At 40.5% G+C, this 22,181-nt stretch overlaps 1 protein-coding gene across 1 annotated transcript in view; it reads left to right on the top strand.

Moving 5' to 3' along the window:
* The window catches only part of LOC137887801 (transmembrane channel-like protein 3), a 52,951-nt gene extending 30,825 nt beyond the window's left edge, over nt 1-22,126 (top strand). The window contains exons 13-22 of the mRNA XM_068731017.1: nt 3,617-3,880; nt 5,503-5,631; nt 9,412-9,479; nt 9,892-10,020; nt 15,005-15,115; nt 16,515-16,640; nt 17,070-17,148; nt 18,059-18,101; nt 18,195-18,468; nt 20,658-22,126. Coding sequence (XP_068587118.1) covers nt 3,617-3,880; nt 5,503-5,631; nt 9,412-9,479; nt 9,892-10,020; nt 15,005-15,115; nt 16,515-16,640; nt 17,070-17,148; nt 18,059-18,101; nt 18,195-18,468; nt 20,658-21,663 — 2,229 coding nt within the window. The 3' untranslated portion in view covers nt 21,664-22,126. The remainder of the gene's footprint in view (nt 1-3,616; nt 3,881-5,502; nt 5,632-9,411; nt 9,480-9,891; nt 10,021-15,004; nt 15,116-16,514; nt 16,641-17,069; nt 17,149-18,058; nt 18,102-18,194; nt 18,469-20,657) is intronic.
* Nucleotides 22,127-22,181: the final 55 nt, after the last annotated feature.

The following is a 22,181-nucleotide window of genomic DNA, read 5'->3' as shown; positions in this document are numbered from 1 at the left end:
AAGTCATGCGTCTGAAATAATTTCACAATTTGCAAAGATGACCCCCAAAAAAGCCAAAAGCCAGATATGCCGAGGGAAAATTGCATATCACAAATCTACAACGACTTTGGCAATTCACCTGAAAACTGTAAGTAACACCTTCGGTTTTTTTGCAATTCCTATTGGTGAGCAGTGATAGCTAATTCTTGTCGCGTTATTGTTGGTTCATCTACTGAAGACTAATGTTTCCCCGGCCCCTCACAACTAGACTCTATGGCGGTAAAACCCATTCCAGAGAAGAGAAAGAGAGTCATAACTGATGCTGTAGTGTCACTCATTGTTCAAGACATGAGGCCCCTTAATATTGTGGAAGGGAAAGGATTCAAACAAGTAATGAAAACACTGGAACCAGGCTACACTCTGCCCAAGTTAAATTGTATTTGCTGTATTTCTTGTGCAGTGACAGCAAAAGGTCAAATTATGCAGCGTTCTCCTAAAATGTTCGGCCCTCAGCCAGCGGACATGTGGCCCAGTCAACAAAGGGAGGCATACATGACGGTGACGGCTCATTGGATTAACATTGACTAAAAGGCTGCAGGTCTGCTGAGAGCCTCAGCTCCTTTAAATCAAGATTGAAGACTTTGCTGCTGCCTTTAATTGAACCAGATTCAAGGATATTAATCAATTTCCTGCATTTCTGCATTTTACTACTGTATTTTATTTCTTAAAGTGCACTGCAACTTTTATTCTATTTCTAGCTTTTTAGTGTTTTAATGACTGTTTTTAATGTTTCAATCAATGTCCTTAATTATTTTTAATTCTTATTTTCTTTTGCCTTGTGTTTTGATGCTTGATTGATTTGGTTTTAAGTGAAGCACTTTGAATTGCCTCGTTGTTGAAATGTGCTACACAAATAAACTTGCCTTGCCTTGCCTAAAAAATGGAGACTAAATCAATGGATGAGAGTCACACAGACTCAACACATGAGACTCAAAGAAGTGGCAGATGCTTCGTCCATTCCTGCTGAGAAAAGAGTTGTGAGTGTGCTCAACAATGCAGCGAAACATTCACCCTGTGCACGGAGAGGCTACAGCAAGAGGCCTCATAGGGGAGAGTTGTGAACATGCACTGTGCTTAACACTCACTCCAGCTTTGCTTTACAAAGAATGGCCGAACACTAGACCTGACAAGCAGACCAGTGGGCCATAACGGAGGAAACTGCTACTATCCTTCAGCCTTTTTATCACCAAATCACCAAAATGGCACCTCAGAGTGCAAGAGAATGACAGCAAAGCAACCAGAACACTGAAAGTTAACCTGTTGTCAGCTAACCACAAAAGTGAAAGGAGGCGGTGTGTGTCAGACACAAATGAGGCCAGTGTCTTCATCACAGTCATTGATCTTTGCTTCAAGTACAACAAGGGGACCAGTGGAGGCACTGAAGAAGAAGACCTTTCAAAAAAAGAAGCAAAATTCTCAGAAAAAGTGATAAATGGAGCTCCTCCTATCCATGGACGATGAAGCATCCAAAGAAGAAGTGGCTGTCTCAGTGAGGAAGTTCCCAGAAATTAGCATCACAAACAACCTGACATCACATCCTGGCGAAAAAAGGTCATACATGGCTATAAACATGACTTGTTAACTTTTACAGAGGAGCAATAGAAAGCATCTTGACTGGACACACTGCAAACTGAGATGGGATGTGTACAACTCAGGACAGGAGGCTCTACAGCGGGGGATTGAAACCAGAAGGTCATTGGTTCCATCTACTGAGCATCAGTGATATTGGTGAGAAGAGGAGCCTCTGAAGAGCTCAAAGGATATGAAAAGACAAAACCCACCCAGCCACAGCCTGTTCACCCTGCTGCCGTCTGACAAGAGATACAGAAGTATCCGCTGCTGAACCTCTAGACTCTTTCCTCCGGCTGTTAGACTCCATAATTCATCCTCCACCATCCGTATATAATATAGTTTGTTTCATTTGTGTATTTTCTTATGTAGCAAAATGGGACTACAAACCACATTTTGTTTCCCATCTCTGTTGAATGAAAAACTTATAACTTTGTAACCTTGACTTTCAAAAAGACAGATCGAGACCTCATACCTCTTGAGCAGTAAAGACCAATTAGGGGCCGTTATCCGCGGCGGGTAGCAATGCACCTCCTTTGCATCTGTCTCAACAACCTCTTCAGAGTGCATATCTTGTAAGATGGCTTTATTGTGAGCAGAACTCAAAATTCTGTGTTGCCAAAGAATGTGTACTCATTGGTCTTCCTGTCACACGAGCTAAAGCTGATTGAGCAGTAAGAGGTCCATGTATCAGGCTCCAGATGTGAAGGCTTAGTGGACCACAGGAGCTGTATTTATAAGTAGGCCTTAGTTTTCCTCTGACCTACAGACTTTGACAGACCTATATTTTATGCTCTATCCCGGGATTTCATTTTGATTGGCTGGGGCTGTATGCTAATTTAGTTTGAGTGGGAAGACATCCAATACAATATTTGGATGTTTTTTGATGTGTATTTATTTTGTTTTATTTGATAATTCCTAAATCTGAAATTGTATTATTTGATTAAGATTCTAATAGGTCTACAGTGACAAGGGCACTGTTTCTTTTTTCATGCGGGCTATGACTATAATTTATTTTATGTTATTATTTTTGCGTATGTTGTAGCAGTTTACATTTCAATAAAAAGCAACATCCTGATAGTCTGACTTTTATCGTCATCTCTCATTAATGGTATATAATTCAATAATGAAGTTTCAAAGTGTGTCATGTTGTCAAGTTTTTGAGATATCATCTTTGAAACTTGCTCCATTTGAAAAACATTACATGGCAACATGTCCTTTCAAATAGAGTGTCCCAGTTAGCTTACTGTAAAGTGGGATTATTTATTTGGCAGTTAGTACAAAAACTTTCTACATGGTACATTATCAGCAGTTGCAAGTGGAATAATGTATCACTGAGACAAACAGACCCCCAACAAAATAAAAAATTATATTTCTCTTTACTTAGTAAATATGAAAATTGGCTGATCCTGCTAATACTTTGACATTGCTAAGGTAACATAGATAGGTTGAGTGCTGTCAATTTATGTTAGTGGCCATTTAGTAAATGTACATTGAGTACATAATTGTAAAGGTAAAAGAATACAGCCTTGACTTGGTTTAACAGAGGACATGAACAACGGTCTCCCGGGTGGAAGTCCTGTCTTTGTTTGACCCATTCAACCTCACCTCCCAGCCACACATGAACTTCCTCACTCTTTATACGCCTTCAGTTGTTCTGACCATCTCATAATTACATGGATGTGTTATCATCGGAGTCAGTCGAAAGCCCGGAGCGTCTCATACAGACTCTAAAGGGTGCCTCAGTGTGACGCGCTGAGAAACAATATATTGTATTTCTTTCTTAATTTTTGGAGTTAGCATGCAGGCTTCTGTTTGCCTTTATTGGACAGTTGATAGTGAACTACATTTCTCTTTGTGTTTGGATTTTCTGTTGTGTGCAGTTCTAAGTAATAACTATTATGAACTATTACTTTCACACCACTAAGTAGCTATCTCATAATTAATTACCCATATAAGTGACATAGCATGTAACTGGTAATGGATCCTACTTTTTTTTGTCTTCCAGGTCCCAGTGAGTCCAGTTAACTGGTCTGACTCCAGCTCCTTCCTGGCCACCATCTCTCAGCCTGAGGTAGACAGCCTCTCCACCCTGGTTTCTGAGATCTCTGTCTCTGAGCATCGCAACAGCACCATAGCGACCATTGCCACGCTGCTGGACGTTAGGAACACCAGCCCAAGCAGCTCAGGGACCATCTTCAACCGGACAGCTCTGTTTGAGAAGAACACCCGCTCTCAGCAGGAGCAATGCTGGGAGACCTATGTTGGACAGGTACTCTCTTCTGATTACCATACACTACACTCATATTCATACGGCATCTTTCTTCTTTTCTACAGTTGAAAGTAGGTCCAGAGAAATACTGTGAGGCAAGTCACACTTTTCTAATGACTGTCTAAAACTAGATTGTGGTCACGTTTACTAGTTATCTGAAGGTGTTCCCTTACACTAAAAATGTTTTTAAAACATTGAATATGATTTTTTTTTATTTAAGGGCAATACATTTGTTAGAATTAGAGATATAGAATACTGGCACAAAATATGCTGTTGCTCTCAATCAGAATACAAAATAAAAACATTTGCTAATTAGCAATAAACACAAATTACAGCTGAGGCTGAAGGGAATGACATTAGCATAGCAGTTATTGTAGTCATAAAACCACATTTGGACAAGATGAAATTTTGACGATTCTTTTGAGGATGGCAGTGGAGGAAATATCTGGAAGTTATTACAATGCTTTCAAATTCATGCATTTTTAACAATTCCATGGCAATCCATCCATCCATTTTTTAAGCATTTCAGACTGGCCCAAAGTAGCCGACATACGCAAAATAAATACAGTTCATGAAGGCTTTCTCTGCCTTCTGTTGATGTATACATCATTAAGCAGTATTGCTCTATATGTCATTCTCTTTGTACAGTACCTACGAGATAACTGCCAAAAGACGTTTCTGACATGCTTGTAGTCCACATAGTATTGACCAATCACATTTGAGCAGGTTTTGGTTTAATGCAGGTAAACAACCAGTGTGGAGGCCAAATAGAAATCTGGGATCCCAACAACCATGATTTAGCTTTTTATTAGTTGGCTAATTGGCTCCTTGTAAAAGAATCCGGTTGTAAATGTCGTCTCTAAACTCCAACTCCATTCGCTCGTTTCAAGTCTCAAACTGTAAACAATGACTTGCGTTTTATTTGATTATTTATTAATTTATTTTACTTCTACTTTAATTGTTTTTATTATTCTTTTATTATTTGATACTCTTTGTTTTCTTCCTTTTTCTCTTCCCTCCTCTTGTCTTGCTCCTTTTATCTTACTTGTATTTTTGTTCATGTGTGTATATATATTTGTATATTTATGGAGATATTTGTGTATATGTACAGTATTTGTATTTTTTGTTGATATATATTCATCCTATATTACCACTTAGCCTCATTCAACACCCGATGAACACACATGCACACACACGCATCCATCTCTATACATTTTGCCAGACCTCCGTTTTTCACTCTTATACCATCAGTCTAGTTTGCATTTGTCCCCTTCTTTTGTTTTTTGTCTTTGTCTTACTTTGTGTAATTTTTTAAGTCGTTTATGTGTTCATGTACTTATTTTGTAACCCCAGAAATATAGCCGTTGTCCCCAGAGGCTAAATCGCCGTCAGACTGATAGGCGTTTGGCTCCGATTGAGATGCATTATACTGACGAGAAGAATTAAAATGTATTCTCCTCATGCAAGTCCTGACTGTGCAGACATCCGAGTGCTTAAACAAACAGCAAAAGACAATACTGAGCAGTTTTTGCCTGTTGAGTGGTGGAAAATGTATCAAACTGTATGTCAATGTTTGTATATTGACATAATGTACACACAGTGTGCATGTGGTGTGTCCCCAGGAGATGCTGAAGCTGTCCATCATTGACATGATCTTCACGGTGGCTAGCATCCTGCTCATTGACTTCATCAGAGGTTTGGTGGTTCGCTACCTGAGTGACTGCTGCTGCTGGGATTTAGAGAGCAAGTTTGTAAGTTGTACACAATTTGGGTTTTTGTGTTATAAAACTTTAAAGTTATTTACTTTGACCAATTGCTGGCAATCAGTGAAGACTTCAGGAAGTTACTACTTGTAGCCAAGAAATAGTCCCGCACATAAATGCAGAATTGTCATTTTTATACTTTTTGTATGGACTAAGCAAACAAGATTTCACGTGTTAATCAGTGAGCAATGGAGGAGCTGGTAGGCACATTTTGTTACCTTTGGACACAGCCTGGCTAGCTGTTCCCCCTGTTCCTAAGCCAACCATCTCCTGTCCGTAGCCTTGGACAGATAGGAGAGAGCTATTGATTTTGGGTGACCGTGGCTAAGTGGAGAGCAGGGCTGTCTTTCAATCAGAGGGTCAGAGGTTCGATCCCCAGCTCCTGCTCCACTAGTCTCATGTCAATGTGTCCTTGAGCAAGACACTTAACCCCAAAAAAACCCCAAATTGCTCCCGTAGCTGTGCCTACGGTATATAGTACTAAATTGTAAGTCGCTTTGGATAAAAGCATCTGCCAAATGACTGTCATGTAATTAATAATTATGTATCCTTGAGAGCTATCAAATGTGTTGAAGGCATTTCCTTCTGCATAAAACTTTTACAAAAAGTAGGATCTTCAGACGCAACCTATAACCCTCAGCTACAAAACTTTTTAACAAGAAAAAAAACAACTCCCGACTTCACAACATCATCAAAGTACATCTTTTGTGATTGTTATGATTGAGAGACCCCTAGCGGCAAAAACGATATGCTGTGCTTTTGAAGAACATAAATACAGGATAGGAGTATTTGAGCTTCATTCAGAAGCAGTGCAGAACATACACTTTTTTTAACATGGGTTTAAAGGTGATTAACGTCGGTGCAAGTCTAATACCCACCGGAAGTTTGCTCCAGCTCTGTGGTGCACAGGAAGTGGTTCTCCGTGTTTAACATGGACCCTCTATCTGATGACTTGAGGGGCTGAGAGGGTTCATATTGTTGAAGACATCAGGGATGTGTTTCAGTCTGAAGGCATTGACAGATTCCTAGACAAGCAGTAGTACTTTACACTCTTTTCTTTGGCACACTGGAGGCCAGCGCAGAGACCGGAGAATGAGTGTTCACTTTTCTTGGGTTTTGTTAGAACTCTAGCAGCAGCAAACTAAATGGAACAGTGCCATGAATAACGTTATGAATATCACGGGTTCACCCTGCAATGACATGTCAAAATGGCTGCTGTGAAAGAGCCTATTAATCTCACTTTTGTCTGTAAATAGATAGAGAGAGATTAGACACATGCAATCAATTACTTATTTACTTTTCAAAATAAACATCTCTGTTTACAGGAAACAAATTGGTTTGGTTTTGGCAACAAAATGACTTGGTAAGGTTTAGAAAAAGATTGAGGTGTTTAAGTTAAAATAACTAGCCCTACATTTGTTATGTAGTTAAGTGTGTTAATAAGTATGTTATGTTAGTCACATAACGAAAGCTGGGAGAGCTTGAAAGCTCGTATCTACATGATTTCTAAAAAGAAATATCCTGAAATTGCTTTTTTTTTCAGTCAAAAATTGAAAATTTTCAATTTGTGCTGTGTGCCATCTTAATTTACTCTTAACCAGTAACATATATACTGATATTTACACATATCAACACATCTCACAAGTGTTAGGGTTATTTTATACCAAAAGTATTAAAATAGCCCTTACAGTTGCAACGCTACACTCATTATCGTATGGGTATGCTATTTTCGAGCTAAGGGCCTAAAAATAGGGCTAGGGTCCAAAAGGTTAAGTGTGTTACGTAAAATCTATTCCGACCTCCTTCCTGCTCTTAATACTACGTCCGCTGACTTGGCCACCTTGAGGGTCACTGGCCACTGGCCAAGCTGCTGTATTTGATGCCTTGGGAGTGAGAACGGGCTCTCAGTACTGCGGTGGGGCCAAAATCTATATTGAGACATGTCAAAGTAACCATTTTAGGTTAAAAATATACTTAGTTAGCGGTAGACATCATTTTCAATTGTTTTACTTACAAAGGGAAGGTTTGACATTGGTCTGTAGGCTACGTAGTTGGTAATCACAGATGTGTCCTGACTACTCTTTTTTTCAGGAGAGGCTTGATGACCGCAGTTTGTTGTTTATGCTCACCTTTGTCTGTCTGTCAGATGTCCTTGGCTGGAGTTGGCTGAGTTAATGCTGTAAATGTTGCCCTGTGGGAGTACATTCCTGCAGTTATCTTTAGGTTTGGCAGCCAGATCCCAGCAGGTAGAAATACTAGTCACAGCAGACACTGGTTTAGCTTCAGTGAAGCTGGGGAGATTTATGGAGTCATTTAGAGTCAGCTGTCCATTGAAATCACTAACTCACCGGCGGGAGACACCGGCAGAGTGTCATGGAGTTCAGAGTCTTCTCCAGCTGCAATTATCCTTGCTCAGAGGCATGTTGTTTAAGGCAGGGCTGTCAGAAGACCAGTAAGTTGCTGTTTGGGAACTAAAGGCAGTTGAATGATGATTGTGACCCAGAGTTTCAATCATTAAAATGATTAAGGTGATTTTGGCAGAGAGCCACCTTATAAACAGTGTAATTAAAAAAGTAGTAATGCACCCAAAATAAAATCAAAATGAAATGAGAGCAAGAGCAAAAAGAGCCGTTGCACTGTAGCAAAGCAGGAAGTAAACTTAAGCTTTCGTACAGTTTATTCTGTTGAGCTCGTTCCAATATTTTGTCGAAGCCAAGCTACATGATGTGTTGTTTATTCTGAGCGAAATATGTAAACGTTAAGACTCTTGAGTAGGTGCACGGTTGTATGGTTTCAATTTCATCATCATTAACATAATTGATGCGCCTAAACTATCAATTGACAAGGCTGCAGACCAAAAAGATAAGTGAAAGAGTTTCAGCAGTGATACTAGAGGACACAAAACTATTAGAAATATGAAGAATACAGCAAAATACATGCAAACGATGTGTCATGACCTGCAGAAAGACCATGAGGCAGCTATAGACCCTTGTACAGCCGACGTCGTCAAAAATATGCGCGCATATGTTCTGCCCCAGCTGTCCAGATGAGTTTGAAGTTGTAAACATTGAATTAAAACTGTTACAATATGGTGAACAGAAAATGTATTTTCTTCATCCTCTAATTATAGTTTTATTAATATATATTTTGTTTGAATCCAAATTCATTAAGATTATAGCATTATGATTTCAGGTCAGTGTTTTCCCCCAGTGGAGGGAGTTAGAATATATAAATTACATCACGAGTTCATGACTCGAACAACTGGAACACTTTTTGTTCCTATACTAAAGAGGAAATTCTAAGTACTAGAAAACTGGTGAATTGGTGTAATACATTTTTTTTTAATCATTTGTACGCCACTTGAGAACAATTCTGTTTGTACTAGTTGACACGCCGTCTCTAACACATGAAAAACTGATGCTAGAGGGGAACCTAGAGCGTCATAGTTTAAAGCGTAGGGCCACTGACCAAGCGTTGGTATTTGACGAGTTGGGAGTGAGAACATGTTGAGATTTAAGGTGAGCACAGAGCGGATGAATGTGAAAACAGCTTTCTAGTGTCAAACACATGTTTGAGTGGAGGGAGACTTTAAATACAATTCTTTGTGGCACAAATTATTGACATTTAACATGATACAGTGTAAAAATATTACAGCCTGTTTAACCTTGAGTTAACATTGAATGCATCACTTAAGGACTCTATGGTTCAAAAATTGAAAAGGTAAAAAACACAACAACACATTAATGATTTTTTTCTGTCTTTTCTCAGCCTGAATATGGAGAATTCAAAATAGCAGAGAATGTTTTGCATCTGATTTATAACCAAGGGATGATCTGGTAAGTCCGAAAATGTCTCTAAAATCATGAACTGAAAATGAAATATAGAGGATATCTTTCTCTCATATACCTTGGCCCTCACTGTGTGTGTGTAATAGAAGATGTAATTCAGAGTTAATAGTCTGGCCGGTGCTGACCAGTCTCCGTGACCCTATTTAAAAGAATGTGGCCCTCTATGATCTCTCCATTACACCTCTGTGTCTGGCTCCACTGTATTTCCTCAACTCATTTCAGAAATGTTGCCTTGCAGCAATAAACATAATGAAGCAAAACCATGAGCCACAGGATGTAATGTGTGTTGTATGAGGTGTGACCCCAGTGGTTGTGTGTGTGTGTGTGTGTGTGTGTGTGTGTGTGTGTGTGTGTGTGTGTGTGTGTGTGTGTTACTGACTTTTCTCTTTCTATCCTCCAGGATGGGAGCGTTTTTTTCTCCCTGTCTTCCTGCCTTCAACGTGTTGAAGCTGATTGGTCTGATGTATCTCAGGAGCTGGGCCGTCCTCACCTGTAATGTTCCCCATCAGCAGGTGTTCCGAGCCTCCAGGTTTGACTTACACGTATACACACACACACACACACACACACGTTTGTGCTTGTATGTGGGTTCTGTTAATATGCTGTATATAACTGGGTGTATAATTTATCTTTGCTAATATCAAGAATAACATTTTGAACAATCAAATGTGTTGATGTCACCACACTGACATCCTAGTATTACTAACATCAAACTGCATCTGCAATGATAAGCTTTGCAGATGAATAAGACATACATACTGGACATAGTATTAGTCTCAACTAATGGGGCATCTAAACAGACAAAGATACACACTTTGCCAACAGAAACTGCTGATTATCTGAGAAACAACCATGTCCAATCTAATTCCCACTTATTTACAGTACTCTATCAGTATTTACAGTAGCCTCTTAGCTAGGATAACATAAACATTGGTGATTGGACTGAAGTCAAGCAGTTTAACAGTGATCCAACTGTTGAACCCTGGCAGCAGATTATTTAAAGGTTGGAGGTCCCTTGTGGTGGAAAAATGATTTCACCCGCTGTTGAGTCTTTTTAAGCTGAAGTGAAGAATATTGTCAAACAAAACTTGTTTTTTAAAAGTATTTATTCTCTGGCCAGAGAAGAGGCACAGTTACACAGAGTCACTCAGAGTCTGTAGAAGTGTGCACTACAGAAGTAAAAATCATACAGAGTGTTCTGCTCGGACCTAATGTCGACTCTGTGTCCTGTATCGGGCTTTGCAGTCAGCTAAACTCTTCATCATACTCTTCCTCCAAACAGACCAGGAACAGACCTGCGTGTTGTATTTGGACAGGTTTAATATGAAGAAGTGTGAAACTACAAAACAGACAAAAAACATACAATCACATATTAGTTTTGATCAAACTTAAATACTGTGTATAATAATAATAATAATAATAATGGAAACATACATTGCTGTGCCATCTACATATATTCAATCAGTTACATGTTGCACATGTCATCAAACTCTTTCTAATTACAACAAACTAACAAAATAAACCCTCAGAAATACCTAAAACTATAAAAGTAAATCATACTCACTGGCGTTGCCACTCAGAGGGCCAGAAGATGCAGGATGGATGAAGATACTATTGCACAGTCACTCTAGTACAACAGAGCCACGTTGTCACAAAACCAGTAAAGGGAATACGTTACTTCCTGTCACATGTGCCACATATATAGCAGGTGAACACTGCATCATCTACACTTAACACTAGGCGACAGTGTGGGCGAAAACTGGCGAAAAAACGTAACACTAGGTGGTGGTGATTGCTTCAAATAAAATACAAGTCATTACACAGAGTTATACACAAGACTTATCAAGGGTGGGGGCCTGTGTACTGGAACATCCTGTTTCAGGCCGTGCAGGCCATGGTAGTAAAGTATAAGAGGTGCGAAGAAGAGGATATGGGTGCAGGCAGCCAGCTGCTGCATGGACCACAAGTCTCATGATGCAAGCTAGTGCTTGGCGTATACCGGTTTGAATTTCCCATATGAAATGGATTTTTCACACGCCGTCATTCCGGTGCATAGCTGAAACAACTGCTGTCACTCTTCAACGGGTAGCAAAATATACTTTACACCGCTATGAGCGTTACGGTCGGAGCTAGTTGTAAGTGTATTGAGAGGGAATTCTAACACAACAATTAATAACCCACACTAACTCTCTTTAACAGGGCAAAACACCACGACACAACAGTTTGTGACAAAACAATTTGTGACACAAACAATTTGTAACATTTGTACATTTATAAAATTTCACCGTCAAATGGCATGCTGGGTACAGCTCGCTAGCTAGACCGTTAGCTAGTCTGCTAACAGCTGGGAGAGGCTCCTTTCACTATAGTAACAACAGCAACAGCTTTATGTTGTTAAGGTCTCATTTTGAGCAGTTTACCAGTAAAACAAAAATGGAAAGTGGCACAGAACCATTTGTACGGAGCATGTTCCATGATGAAAACACAAAACTGCGTTGCACCTGGTCAGCAGGGAACACACAAGAGACACCGGGGAGGGGAAGAACACAAGGAAACTAGAATCACAGCCGTGACCGTGACAATTACTTTTTTTCCAAAATATTATGAGTTTATTCTCAAACTCTTTTCTCTTGGCTGAGACAGTATGTTGTAGTTCATATAACACTGACTTTAGGTCTACACACATCATACACACATGCACAGTAGAAGGTAGAGAAGTATTTCATCTCACACACTCGGTGAACTAAAGGACACGACTTCATGTCCATATTTGCTCTGCAATCACACACTCCTGTGATCTTCTCTTCGATAAAGATGAAACAGCATCAGCACCACAGAAACACGGGGAGTCTCAGGAGTCCGAGACTCCTTGATTGACACTTCAGACCCCCTGAAAGCCCCACTGGTGGGGTCTCTTAAATCATAAGACAATTATTTGTCACTTGCAATTGTCACTCAAATGTGTTTTAAAAGCCTAGTAATGTCCAGCAGATTTTATCAATCAAACTGACAAAAAATGTTTCACAAATATGAGTACGAGAGAAGATTTTCTGCCTGAAATGACACAGAGCAGCAGCAGGTTGCAGAAATGAACCTGTCTTTATGTCTGTTTGTGGACCTAAACGGACCCCCTTTGGACAAATGTGATCCAGTGCCTTTCGTGAGAATCTGAATTAAAGCAGATTATCATCTCTCCTCTTTTTGGATACCAGGACGGCAACAAAAAGGAACAGAGCCACGGTGTGTGTGTGTTGGGTTCGAGCCTGTGCATGTGTGTCGGGTCAGAGTGAGAGAGGCGAGTGTACTATGCGCATTCTGCTGCAGGGCGGAGTTTGGAGACGGGACCTCCGGGGAATTTTACACACTGATCAACACTCTCATTATTTATTATCCCTAATGGTTTAATTATCCAGCTCTGCCGTGGTAGTGACAAATCAGTGTGTACAGTGTCTACAGTACTCACACACACACACACACACACACACACACACACACACACACACACACACACACACACACATGCATGTACCTATACATACACACACACACACACACACACACACACACACACACACAGGCCTGAGGCAATCAGCCTACTCTGGATTTATGTAACAAGGCTGTCATGGCCTCTTTCAGTCCTTATCAGTCACTCCCAGATGTGGTGGAAAAACCGAGCAGCCACACACACACACACACACACACACACACACACACACACACACACACACACACACACACACTCCATACAGCTGAGTGAACATATAATGTAAGCCATTGGATGCAGTTGTGCTGGATGAGAGAGACTGATAGTGAAACGTTGCTGATAGTAAATTAGGTGTTGTACTAACCCTGCTCTTGATAGTGGAGCGCTGGGAACACTGTAACACTGACAACATGTCTGTTGGTGATAATATGGATTTAGTTCTAGCATCCTTGAAGTAGTCTTGTGTTTCTGGCCGCAAACAAGAAATGCAGGGACAATGCAACTACAATGGCGATGTGTTTGTCAGTTGGCCTTCACAGGTGCTAATGTATAATCAAAGCTGAATACTGTCGAAAGTTTATAACACTCAAAGGAGCACCACACCTGGCAGTATATTACTGTGCAAACAATGAAGTTTGTCGCCATGTCAGTGAAAACATACAGCAACAGGTCTTTATTCACAGAGATAGTTTTGTGAGTGTTTAGAGAACTGGCTTTAAAGAAATGGAAGGGTAATTCAGAAAATGTTTAACATGCACAGCTAAAATATGTATTTCCCGAAGGTTTTGTGGGTTAAACATGGAGCTGGAGTAAGGGCGTAATTAGCCTAGCTTAGCATAAAGATTAGAAGCATTGGGAAACAGCTAATCTGGTTCCGTCCAGTTCAAAAATCAACGTGATCTATGTGAAATGACTGCGACCTCTTAACAGTGTATTAATGTGTCTTAAAATTACGTATCGCCAACACAGAAACAATTTAGCGTTGGGTTTAGGAAAGACAATATCATATTTTGGGGTAAAATAAGTATGTTTGCTACGTAACTTTAACTGATTTAGAGTAAGTAAACTCAGTTACTCTGAGTGGGACACAAACACAGGTCTCCTGGGTGAAAGTCCTGTGATTGACCCATCTGTCAACTTGGACCATCTCACCTCATAGACTTTGATTAAGACCTTATTCTGTTGGACCTAAAAATGTGTGTCTACCTCGACAAAGGATCCTAAATGACTTTCCATTGGTATTGTTTAAGTCGTGCTGGCACATCATTTTAACATATGGTGTGCCGCCACCAGGAGCCATTACGTCTGTGTATTTATATCTGTTTAAATTTGTAGCCCCCGACATCAAGTCGACCGCAGACGGCAGTGTAGGTTATTGTGGCTGGTGAAATGCTGGTCAGGATAGTCGCTGAAACAATGGAGTCCCATATCATCCTTCAGCTGCTGCACTCATGACAGTGCAATCAGGAGACATTGTGATCACACTCACTGGCTGTTAAAGGAAGTGGAGTCATTTCTGTTGTCTTTCAAAGTGTGTACCAGAATGAAGAGCTGAACAGTTCTAATGAGCACAGCTGCTTTGGGTTTAAAATCCGTTCATTTATGTCTGTTCCAAGAAGCAATTGTCAGCTACATGTACCACACTTCTAAAGATTTGCTGTCATTTTGAAACTACATTTGAATTTCATTATTTGATGCAAGTTAATTCATTATGTTCTGCTCATGCAAACCCAACATGTTTTATAGAACTCAAGTCCATGCTATTTTAATTGGATGTAAAAGTCATGTAAAGCTGAGGTGAGTGATATATGATGTCAGCTCTGCTCAGTACAAAGTATGACCTGTCTTGTAAGAACAATAGTGACCCAGCATGCAGTAGCCTATTCTAATTTTCCAACAATTACTTGCATTTTGCTGAATTGTTTGACAGATTGCTCTAAAAGCAACAGTAGAGAAGAGGTATGAAAACAATGGGAATGTGAACATGTTAAAACACCAATGTTGTCTCTGATTTGCTTTTTTTGTTCAGATCAAACAATTTCTACTTGGCTATGCTGCTTTTTATGCTGTTTCTGTGTATGCTGCCCACCGTCTTTGCCATAGTGAGATACAGACCGTCACAGCACTGTGGACCATTCAGGTAAAAACATAGTTTATAGTGTCAAAAGATGTGTGTTATTGAAAGGAACTGCTGTGATTTATATTCCCTATCAATAGAAGGATGGACGTCCTGTAAAGGCTGTCTGCCTCCTCCTATTCTTGAAAAAAAACACACAAAAAAACATATATGTATTAGTGCTGGGCAAGTTAACGCGTTATTATCGCAAGACAAGCTAACAAATGCCACAGTGAAGTGGATAGCTACAAACTGCAGGCCCATTGGTATTGTGGAAGATGTCGGTCTGAAGAACATTCTCAAGGTGCGTTCGCGTCGCGTTTGGTGTGAACGTACCTTTAGGATCGCATCGAATGACGGCACGTTTGAGCCTCCCTCAAGACGCATCACAATCACAAAAAGAACACACGAGTTGTATGAAAAGGAGAGGACTACAAAAGTGACGGCGTTACAACGTCACCAGCTGTTGCTCTCACTGGAGACTACTGGACATTGCTGGGTAACCATCATCACCTCAGAGTTACGATGCATTATATTGATGAACAGTGGGAGCTGCATTCACATGGTCTGACTGGAATGAAAACAGAAGACAATCATTTTGCTGAAACGTGCGCAGAACATTTTATTCATGTTGCACAGCAGTGGAACGTTTCAAACAAAGTCAGCACACTGAGCACAGATTGTGAAGAAATATAACTACTACTGTGTAAAGGGAATACTGCTGTTAAAAAGCACCTTATATATTTAAAGTGTTTGCAAACCAAATGTTATTGCACTTTTGTTCATATAGCAGTACTTTTAAAATAGAAGTGCGCGATACACTACTTTTGAATTCATTATTGAACTTTGAATAATGCGATTAATCTCAGAAAATCATGCGATTAATCGCGATGAATTGTTGCCCAGCACTAGTATATATATATATATATATATATATATATATATATATATATATTTAATTTTTTTTGCAGCCTAAGTAATATGTAAGGTCCTTGTGACGACATTTCACTTTCCTCTGTGTTTTCCAAAGAGTAGCTTAATTACACACAGTAATTTGTAACTGATCTGTATAGTCACGACATGTACAAATCAATGTAATTTGTAGCAAGGTCAGATCAACAGAATGTTAAACCACAATGTTGCCATATACTGTAGCTGATGCTGTCCCTCAGCTTGGATATGAATGCAGGTTGCCTGTTTGCATTTTGCACCCTGGGTTATGTCCACACATTGGTGGTAAAGGGTGCAGCAGATGACAGGGATGCCAAGGGGGGAAAAGAAGCTAAAGTACTTGCTCGAGTCTGCTGTGTTTGTACAATATGAGGAGGTCATTACATCTGCTCCCTGAACCCTGAGGTGTGGTATTGTGTTTATATTGTTTCTACATGTTAACTACATAAAAGTACTTAAATGTGTGTTTCAGTGGTCAAGAGAAGATATATGACATCATCTCTGAGACAGTGGCCAGTGACTTCCCACTGTGGTTCAGTAAAGTGATGAGTTACGTCACTAGCCCTGTCGTAGTGCTGCCAGCACTGCTGCTACTGTTGTAAGACACACACACGCACACACGCACACACACACACACACACACACACACACACACACACACACACATACACACACACACACACATACATTCCTACATTACCAACAGTGGATTATGACAGTACTCCAACCAAGTGTGGACTCCTGTTTCTGGTCTTTTTGACAAAACAAAAATAGAATAGAAATTTTACTTGTAAAGTCTTTTCCCACAGAATTACTGCAAATTAAATCAAAGGGTTTTAGACAGGAGTTTAGGGTGATTTAAAGCATGACCAAGAGGGGACTTCCAAAATGTCCTCTGTTGCACACAAACACACACACACACACACACACACACACACACACACACACACACACACACACACACACACACACACACACACCTTTCATATTAACATGTCATCTTATCATGTGTCCCTGTGTGTTTCAGCATGCTGATATACTATCTCCAGGCCATTGCCAGATCCCTCAAATTCACCAACAACCAGCTGAGGATGCAGCTCCAGACTGTAAGTTTCTGACGAATCAATCGCAGAGTGGGTAAATGGATCGTACTTGTATATCTCTTTTCTAGTCTTCCGACCACTCAAAGTGCTTTCATACTACATGTCAACATTCACCCATTCACAACCATTCATAAACTGATGGCAGGGGCTACCATGCCATATTTATTTTCAACATGTATAAGAATTGTAAGACATAATATGATAATGTCTACATCCCTCTCAATCGTAGCACATTTGCATTTAGCAGATTTGGTTGCCCCATATGAAAGGAAGAATACAACAGGAATATGACCAATTATATTGACCAGTGATAATTCATTCGAGCTGTCTTCAACGAGCTTCTTAAACTTTAGTTTTGTGGGTACAAAACAATAAAGGCAGAATGATACTGGATTTTTGATGGCGATAGGATATCAATATTTTAGAACAAGAAATCAGATGAAATCAAGCAGATTCACCAAAAGCTCTTACAGCTCAGACTCCAGCAGGGCCTCCAGCAGAGACCAGCCCACTGCCAATTGACCCAAATCCGCCAATGCTGCTGATAGACCAGGTCGTCTTTCAATCAGAAGATCGGCTTGATCCCTGGCACTTACAGTCCATGTCGACGTTTCCTTGGGCAAGACACTTAACCCCAAATTGCTCCCGAAGGCCGTGTTGATGCTTAGATATGAATAGTAATAGATAGTGCCGCCTTGCAGAGCCCCTGACATCAGTGTATGAATAGAAAAGACACTATGAAAGGTTTTCTAAAGGGACTCTGGTGCTCGTAAAAACACTACCACTTTTGTCCAAAGGGACCGCCAAATTCAACACAAAACGAAAAAAGGAAAGTGGCTTGTAGTAGCTTTAAGTAATTTTAAGCTAAAATGTAGAAAATATTTAAGGTGGAATTTTCCTTTAATCTTTTTAGGAGCGGACTGAGGACAAGAAGAAAGTCTTCCAGATGGCTGCAGGTATCTCTGGAGTTTTTTTCACGTGTCCTGAATGTGTTCCGATATTTCTTGTAGTGTCGTGACCCTCACCCTGTAACATTTACCCTATCTTAGCGAGATTACAGGCTCCAGAGGCTGCGGCTGACCAAAAGCCGGATCAGCAGGAGAGTGACATCACGAGCCAGGAGGCCTCCATTCACACTCCATCTCCCCGACGCAACGGCAGCGTTACAAATTTTAGTTCTCCTGTTCGTCATGGAAACAGCATCCGCACCATCACCCAATCAGCTTCTAGGGCGGACCTGAACAGAGGAAGTGTGGCTGGATCAGTCAGAAGTCCAACAGTGACCATACTGCCCAAACACAGGCCGGAGCACATACCCAACAGGTCTGACACACACTGATATTTTGGTTTAGCCAATCAGATTGTCTAAAGACAACAGGCAACCTCTTATATGATGGATCTATACAATTTCATTGATATTAAGAATGTATTGTAGAATTGATAAATGGTGAAGATATAGCCAATGGGGATATCTTAAACTAGATTGTAGTTTTAGGGTTCTTTCACAACCTAACCTGTTTGGTTGGGTTAAAACAAACTCTGTTTGTCCGGATACGGTTCCTTTGGGCTGGTTTGAAAGCTGTTAAAATTGAACCCTAAGTGGGGCTTGGTCTGGGTTTTTTCCTGCAAATAATTAGCCTGTTAATGTATATTTTATTTTAGTGAGTACTTTCATATAGAATGCAGAAGAAGAAGGAAAAAGTGACGTCATTTTTTTCCCGGAACAAGGCTGATTTTTCTGAGCTCACGTACCTCAAATAAAGGCATCAATCAATCATGTTGTGCGAAACGTACATATTAAAAAGATGCACTATAACGTGTAACAACACAGAGGCTCTGTACCAAGACAACAACAAACTTTATTAATCCTTTCAACCTTGGCAAAGGCAGCGCAGACCAGATCCGCTCCTTCAGATCATACCTTTTACAATAAAAGCTAGACATATACACTGCGTAACCATTTGTTCTCTATAAGCAAATTCTGCATTCACATGTATAATCTCTAGGCAACGAGACAAGAATTGGCAACGGAAGCATTCTGGTGTCCGATTGTAGTCTGTTTAGTATTGACTGATCACTTTGAGCAAGCTTTGTTTGAATGCAGGTAAATAGTCTGTGTGGAGAGAAAAAGAGGCGGAACGCTTTGGCAGAAATGTAATCTGTGAACCGGTTACACCAGAACCCAGAAATATAGATCCTCGACCCAAGCTTATTGTCGTCGCAACGATAACTGATGGGTTCGAAGATTGCTGTTTAACAGAAGGAACTCAAATTCACTCAGCAGGAAGCTCAGTACATTAACTTACAGGAGCTTGAACTATACAACAATTTTCCTCAGACAGCCAGAAGCTGCTCTGGGTCAATAGGATCCCGGTTGGTGGTCCTCTGTCTGCCCAAATGTACTAAAAGCTTTTATTGAAACAGTGTCTTAGTGCTGCTGGTATGAATAGTTTTAATGTTATTTTGCAATTTACTTTTAGCATTACTCGTCCAATCCCGTTTTGTTAATTAATCATCTTGGCCTTAAGATGCTTTAGGGAAACAAGGCCCTGGCCAAAAGCTGAATATCCTCCAGCTACTGGTCATTGACACTGTAGCTCAAGCTATAGCAGCTTGCTACATTTCTGTAGTTATGTAACATAATGTGGTATTACAGAAATACCTACCTCTTGGTTGATCGTTTTGAACAGCTTAAAGCTTTTCAAACATCAAAATGTTAGTGCTTCTTAATTGTTAGGATTGTTACAGAACAGGTTTAGGGCAACGAGAAAAATGTATTTGAGTTATTTAAAGTTAGAAATCTGAGAAAAGTCAGAGTTCTGAGTTTAAATTCAGAAGTCAAATACATTTTTTTTAATATTTGAAAAAAAGAAAATCTGACTTTGAATTTAGAATTCTGACGTTTTTCCACGTGTCTAATTTTTCACGTGTCTCTAATGCTCTTGCGTAGATTGTAGATAATGTTTATCCAATTTATAATTAAAATTGTGACTCCTGTGATTTGAAGAGATGCTGCGATTTTTATATAAAAACGATTCATTGTTCAGTCCTACCTTAGTAGCAAACCTGGGTTTTCTAAATGCTGTCTCGGTTCCTTCTTTCATTCTGAAGAAAAATATTCTGTGGGAAGCGCTGAATACTTGTAAGTTACGGGAATGTTTTTTGGCATGAAAAAGGTCCAATTTAAACCTGCTGAATATTGGCTTTAAAGGAACATACCAGTGTTTTTGCATGTTTAAAAACATTTTTGACTAAATAGCATATACAGTATATCACTGCTGACCAATATACAAATCATACCAAAGTTGTTTTTTAAGTGTTTATTCAAGCTTGCTTTGCCGTTTTCAACCATGTTTAATTATCCATTACAGTGAACAATATGTCCCCTTACATTTTGTAAAAATTGCATTGCAAACATTTGATAAAGCATTATGCAATGATAACATACCAACAATAATATTACATCATAGTCCTCTAAGTTCATTCTTATGTGTTGTCCTCTCTTGTTACAGGCCCCCACACTTTCTTGGTGGCCCTAGTGGTACCTGCAGGTCCAAATCCTACCACCAAGTGGCGTATAATCCACCAGCTCGCTATTCTGACAAGATCCACTCTGACCCCCTGTACAGGAAGGCCATACGCTCCATACATCCAGTCGAGGCTGCCGGGATCATCACTGCACAGAGTTATGGAGGACGGCGTGGTCACACCACCCGCTATGTGATCGTCAATGAGCACGAGCCCAGGAAGAAACTGCTGCGCTCATCCACACGGATCCCACGCCATTACCTCATGGAGGAGCCCGCGGAGATCCTCGAGTTGTACCCACGCAACATCAAACGCTACACCCCCCGCTCCGCTCACCACCAACCGCATCCTCACCGGTCCCACCCATCACATCAGCATCTGAGTGAAGAGGAAGAGGAGGAGGAAGAGGGAAAAGGCAGGAGAAGGATGACGTCGGGAAAGGCTCATCGGCCCCGGTCCCTCTCTGACCTTCACCAGCCGCCGCACTTCTACATCGGGGACCGTGTAGAGAGCCACGTGTCTGTGGTTAAAGGCGGTCACACTCGAGCTCGGGGCAGATATGGAGCGCAAGGAGAGGATGAAGGGGAGGATGGTGAAGGAGAAATGGACTGGGGAGATTTAGAGTCAAACTCCCGGGCCCAGGCCAATGTGAGAGGAGCAGACTCGGTCCTCGTACGAACCAGGCGTCACATCCATTCCCCAGGAAGACATTGTCAGTCCCCGGCCAGGACCAGGCACATGGAGTCTTTTGTGAAGTCCAAGACGAGACCAAAGCTAGAGACCCCTCTGACCGAGTCAGACTCAGCTTCCCTGGCCTCCAGCAGCGACCAGCAAAACAGCAGCACTGACCAGTACATTCAGGTCATCCACAACAAGGAGCACCATCTCAAGACCGATGCCGGGCAAGGGAAGCTGGCCAAAAAGAAGTCCAAAACCAGCTTTGATCTAAATGTCATTGAATCAAATGACCTTGTCTGCTCAAATGTATGACATCTTTGCTAAAATGATCTATTCGGTTAAAATGTGTCTCAGAAAAATCTAAGATATATACACTACTAGTGGTTAAAAGGGTACAATGATTTGAAAGCACAACGAGAATATTATCATAAATGTGATTTTTTTTTTTTCTCTGATGAGTGTACATGTACATCAGATAATTAAATGGGTTATTGTAGCATTGTGTATAACAATCAAACTATACTGCACTGAAGCTATAACACACAGTTTACATAATAACACCTGCTTCCCATCCGATCACAACAGAATCGATCATAATGTTTCGATTGATCTGTCCTGCACATTGAATAAGCAGCATTTCGGATGGAATGAAGTGAACACTACAATTCCCAGCTTGCTCTGCTGCAACATACGAGGGCTCCAGCTGCAGGTGCGTGATGCCGTCAAGATTACGAGAAAGAGTCGGGCACGTTTGCCTTCAAAATAAAATACATAATACTTTTCGCTTACGTAAATGTTTTGCTGTGTAAAAAAAACAATATCAACATTCT

This window comes from Cebidichthys violaceus, unplaced genomic scaffold (genome assembly GCF_023349555.1).
Source record: "Cebidichthys violaceus isolate CVI_PGR_0920_01 unplaced genomic scaffold, fCebVio1.0.p SCAF_5, whole genome shotgun sequence".
Lineage (NCBI taxonomy): Eukaryota > Metazoa > Chordata > Actinopteri > Perciformes > Stichaeidae > Cebidichthys > Cebidichthys violaceus.
Note: the sequence above shows the minus strand (reverse complement) of the source record. Positions and strands in the feature narration are given on the sequence as shown.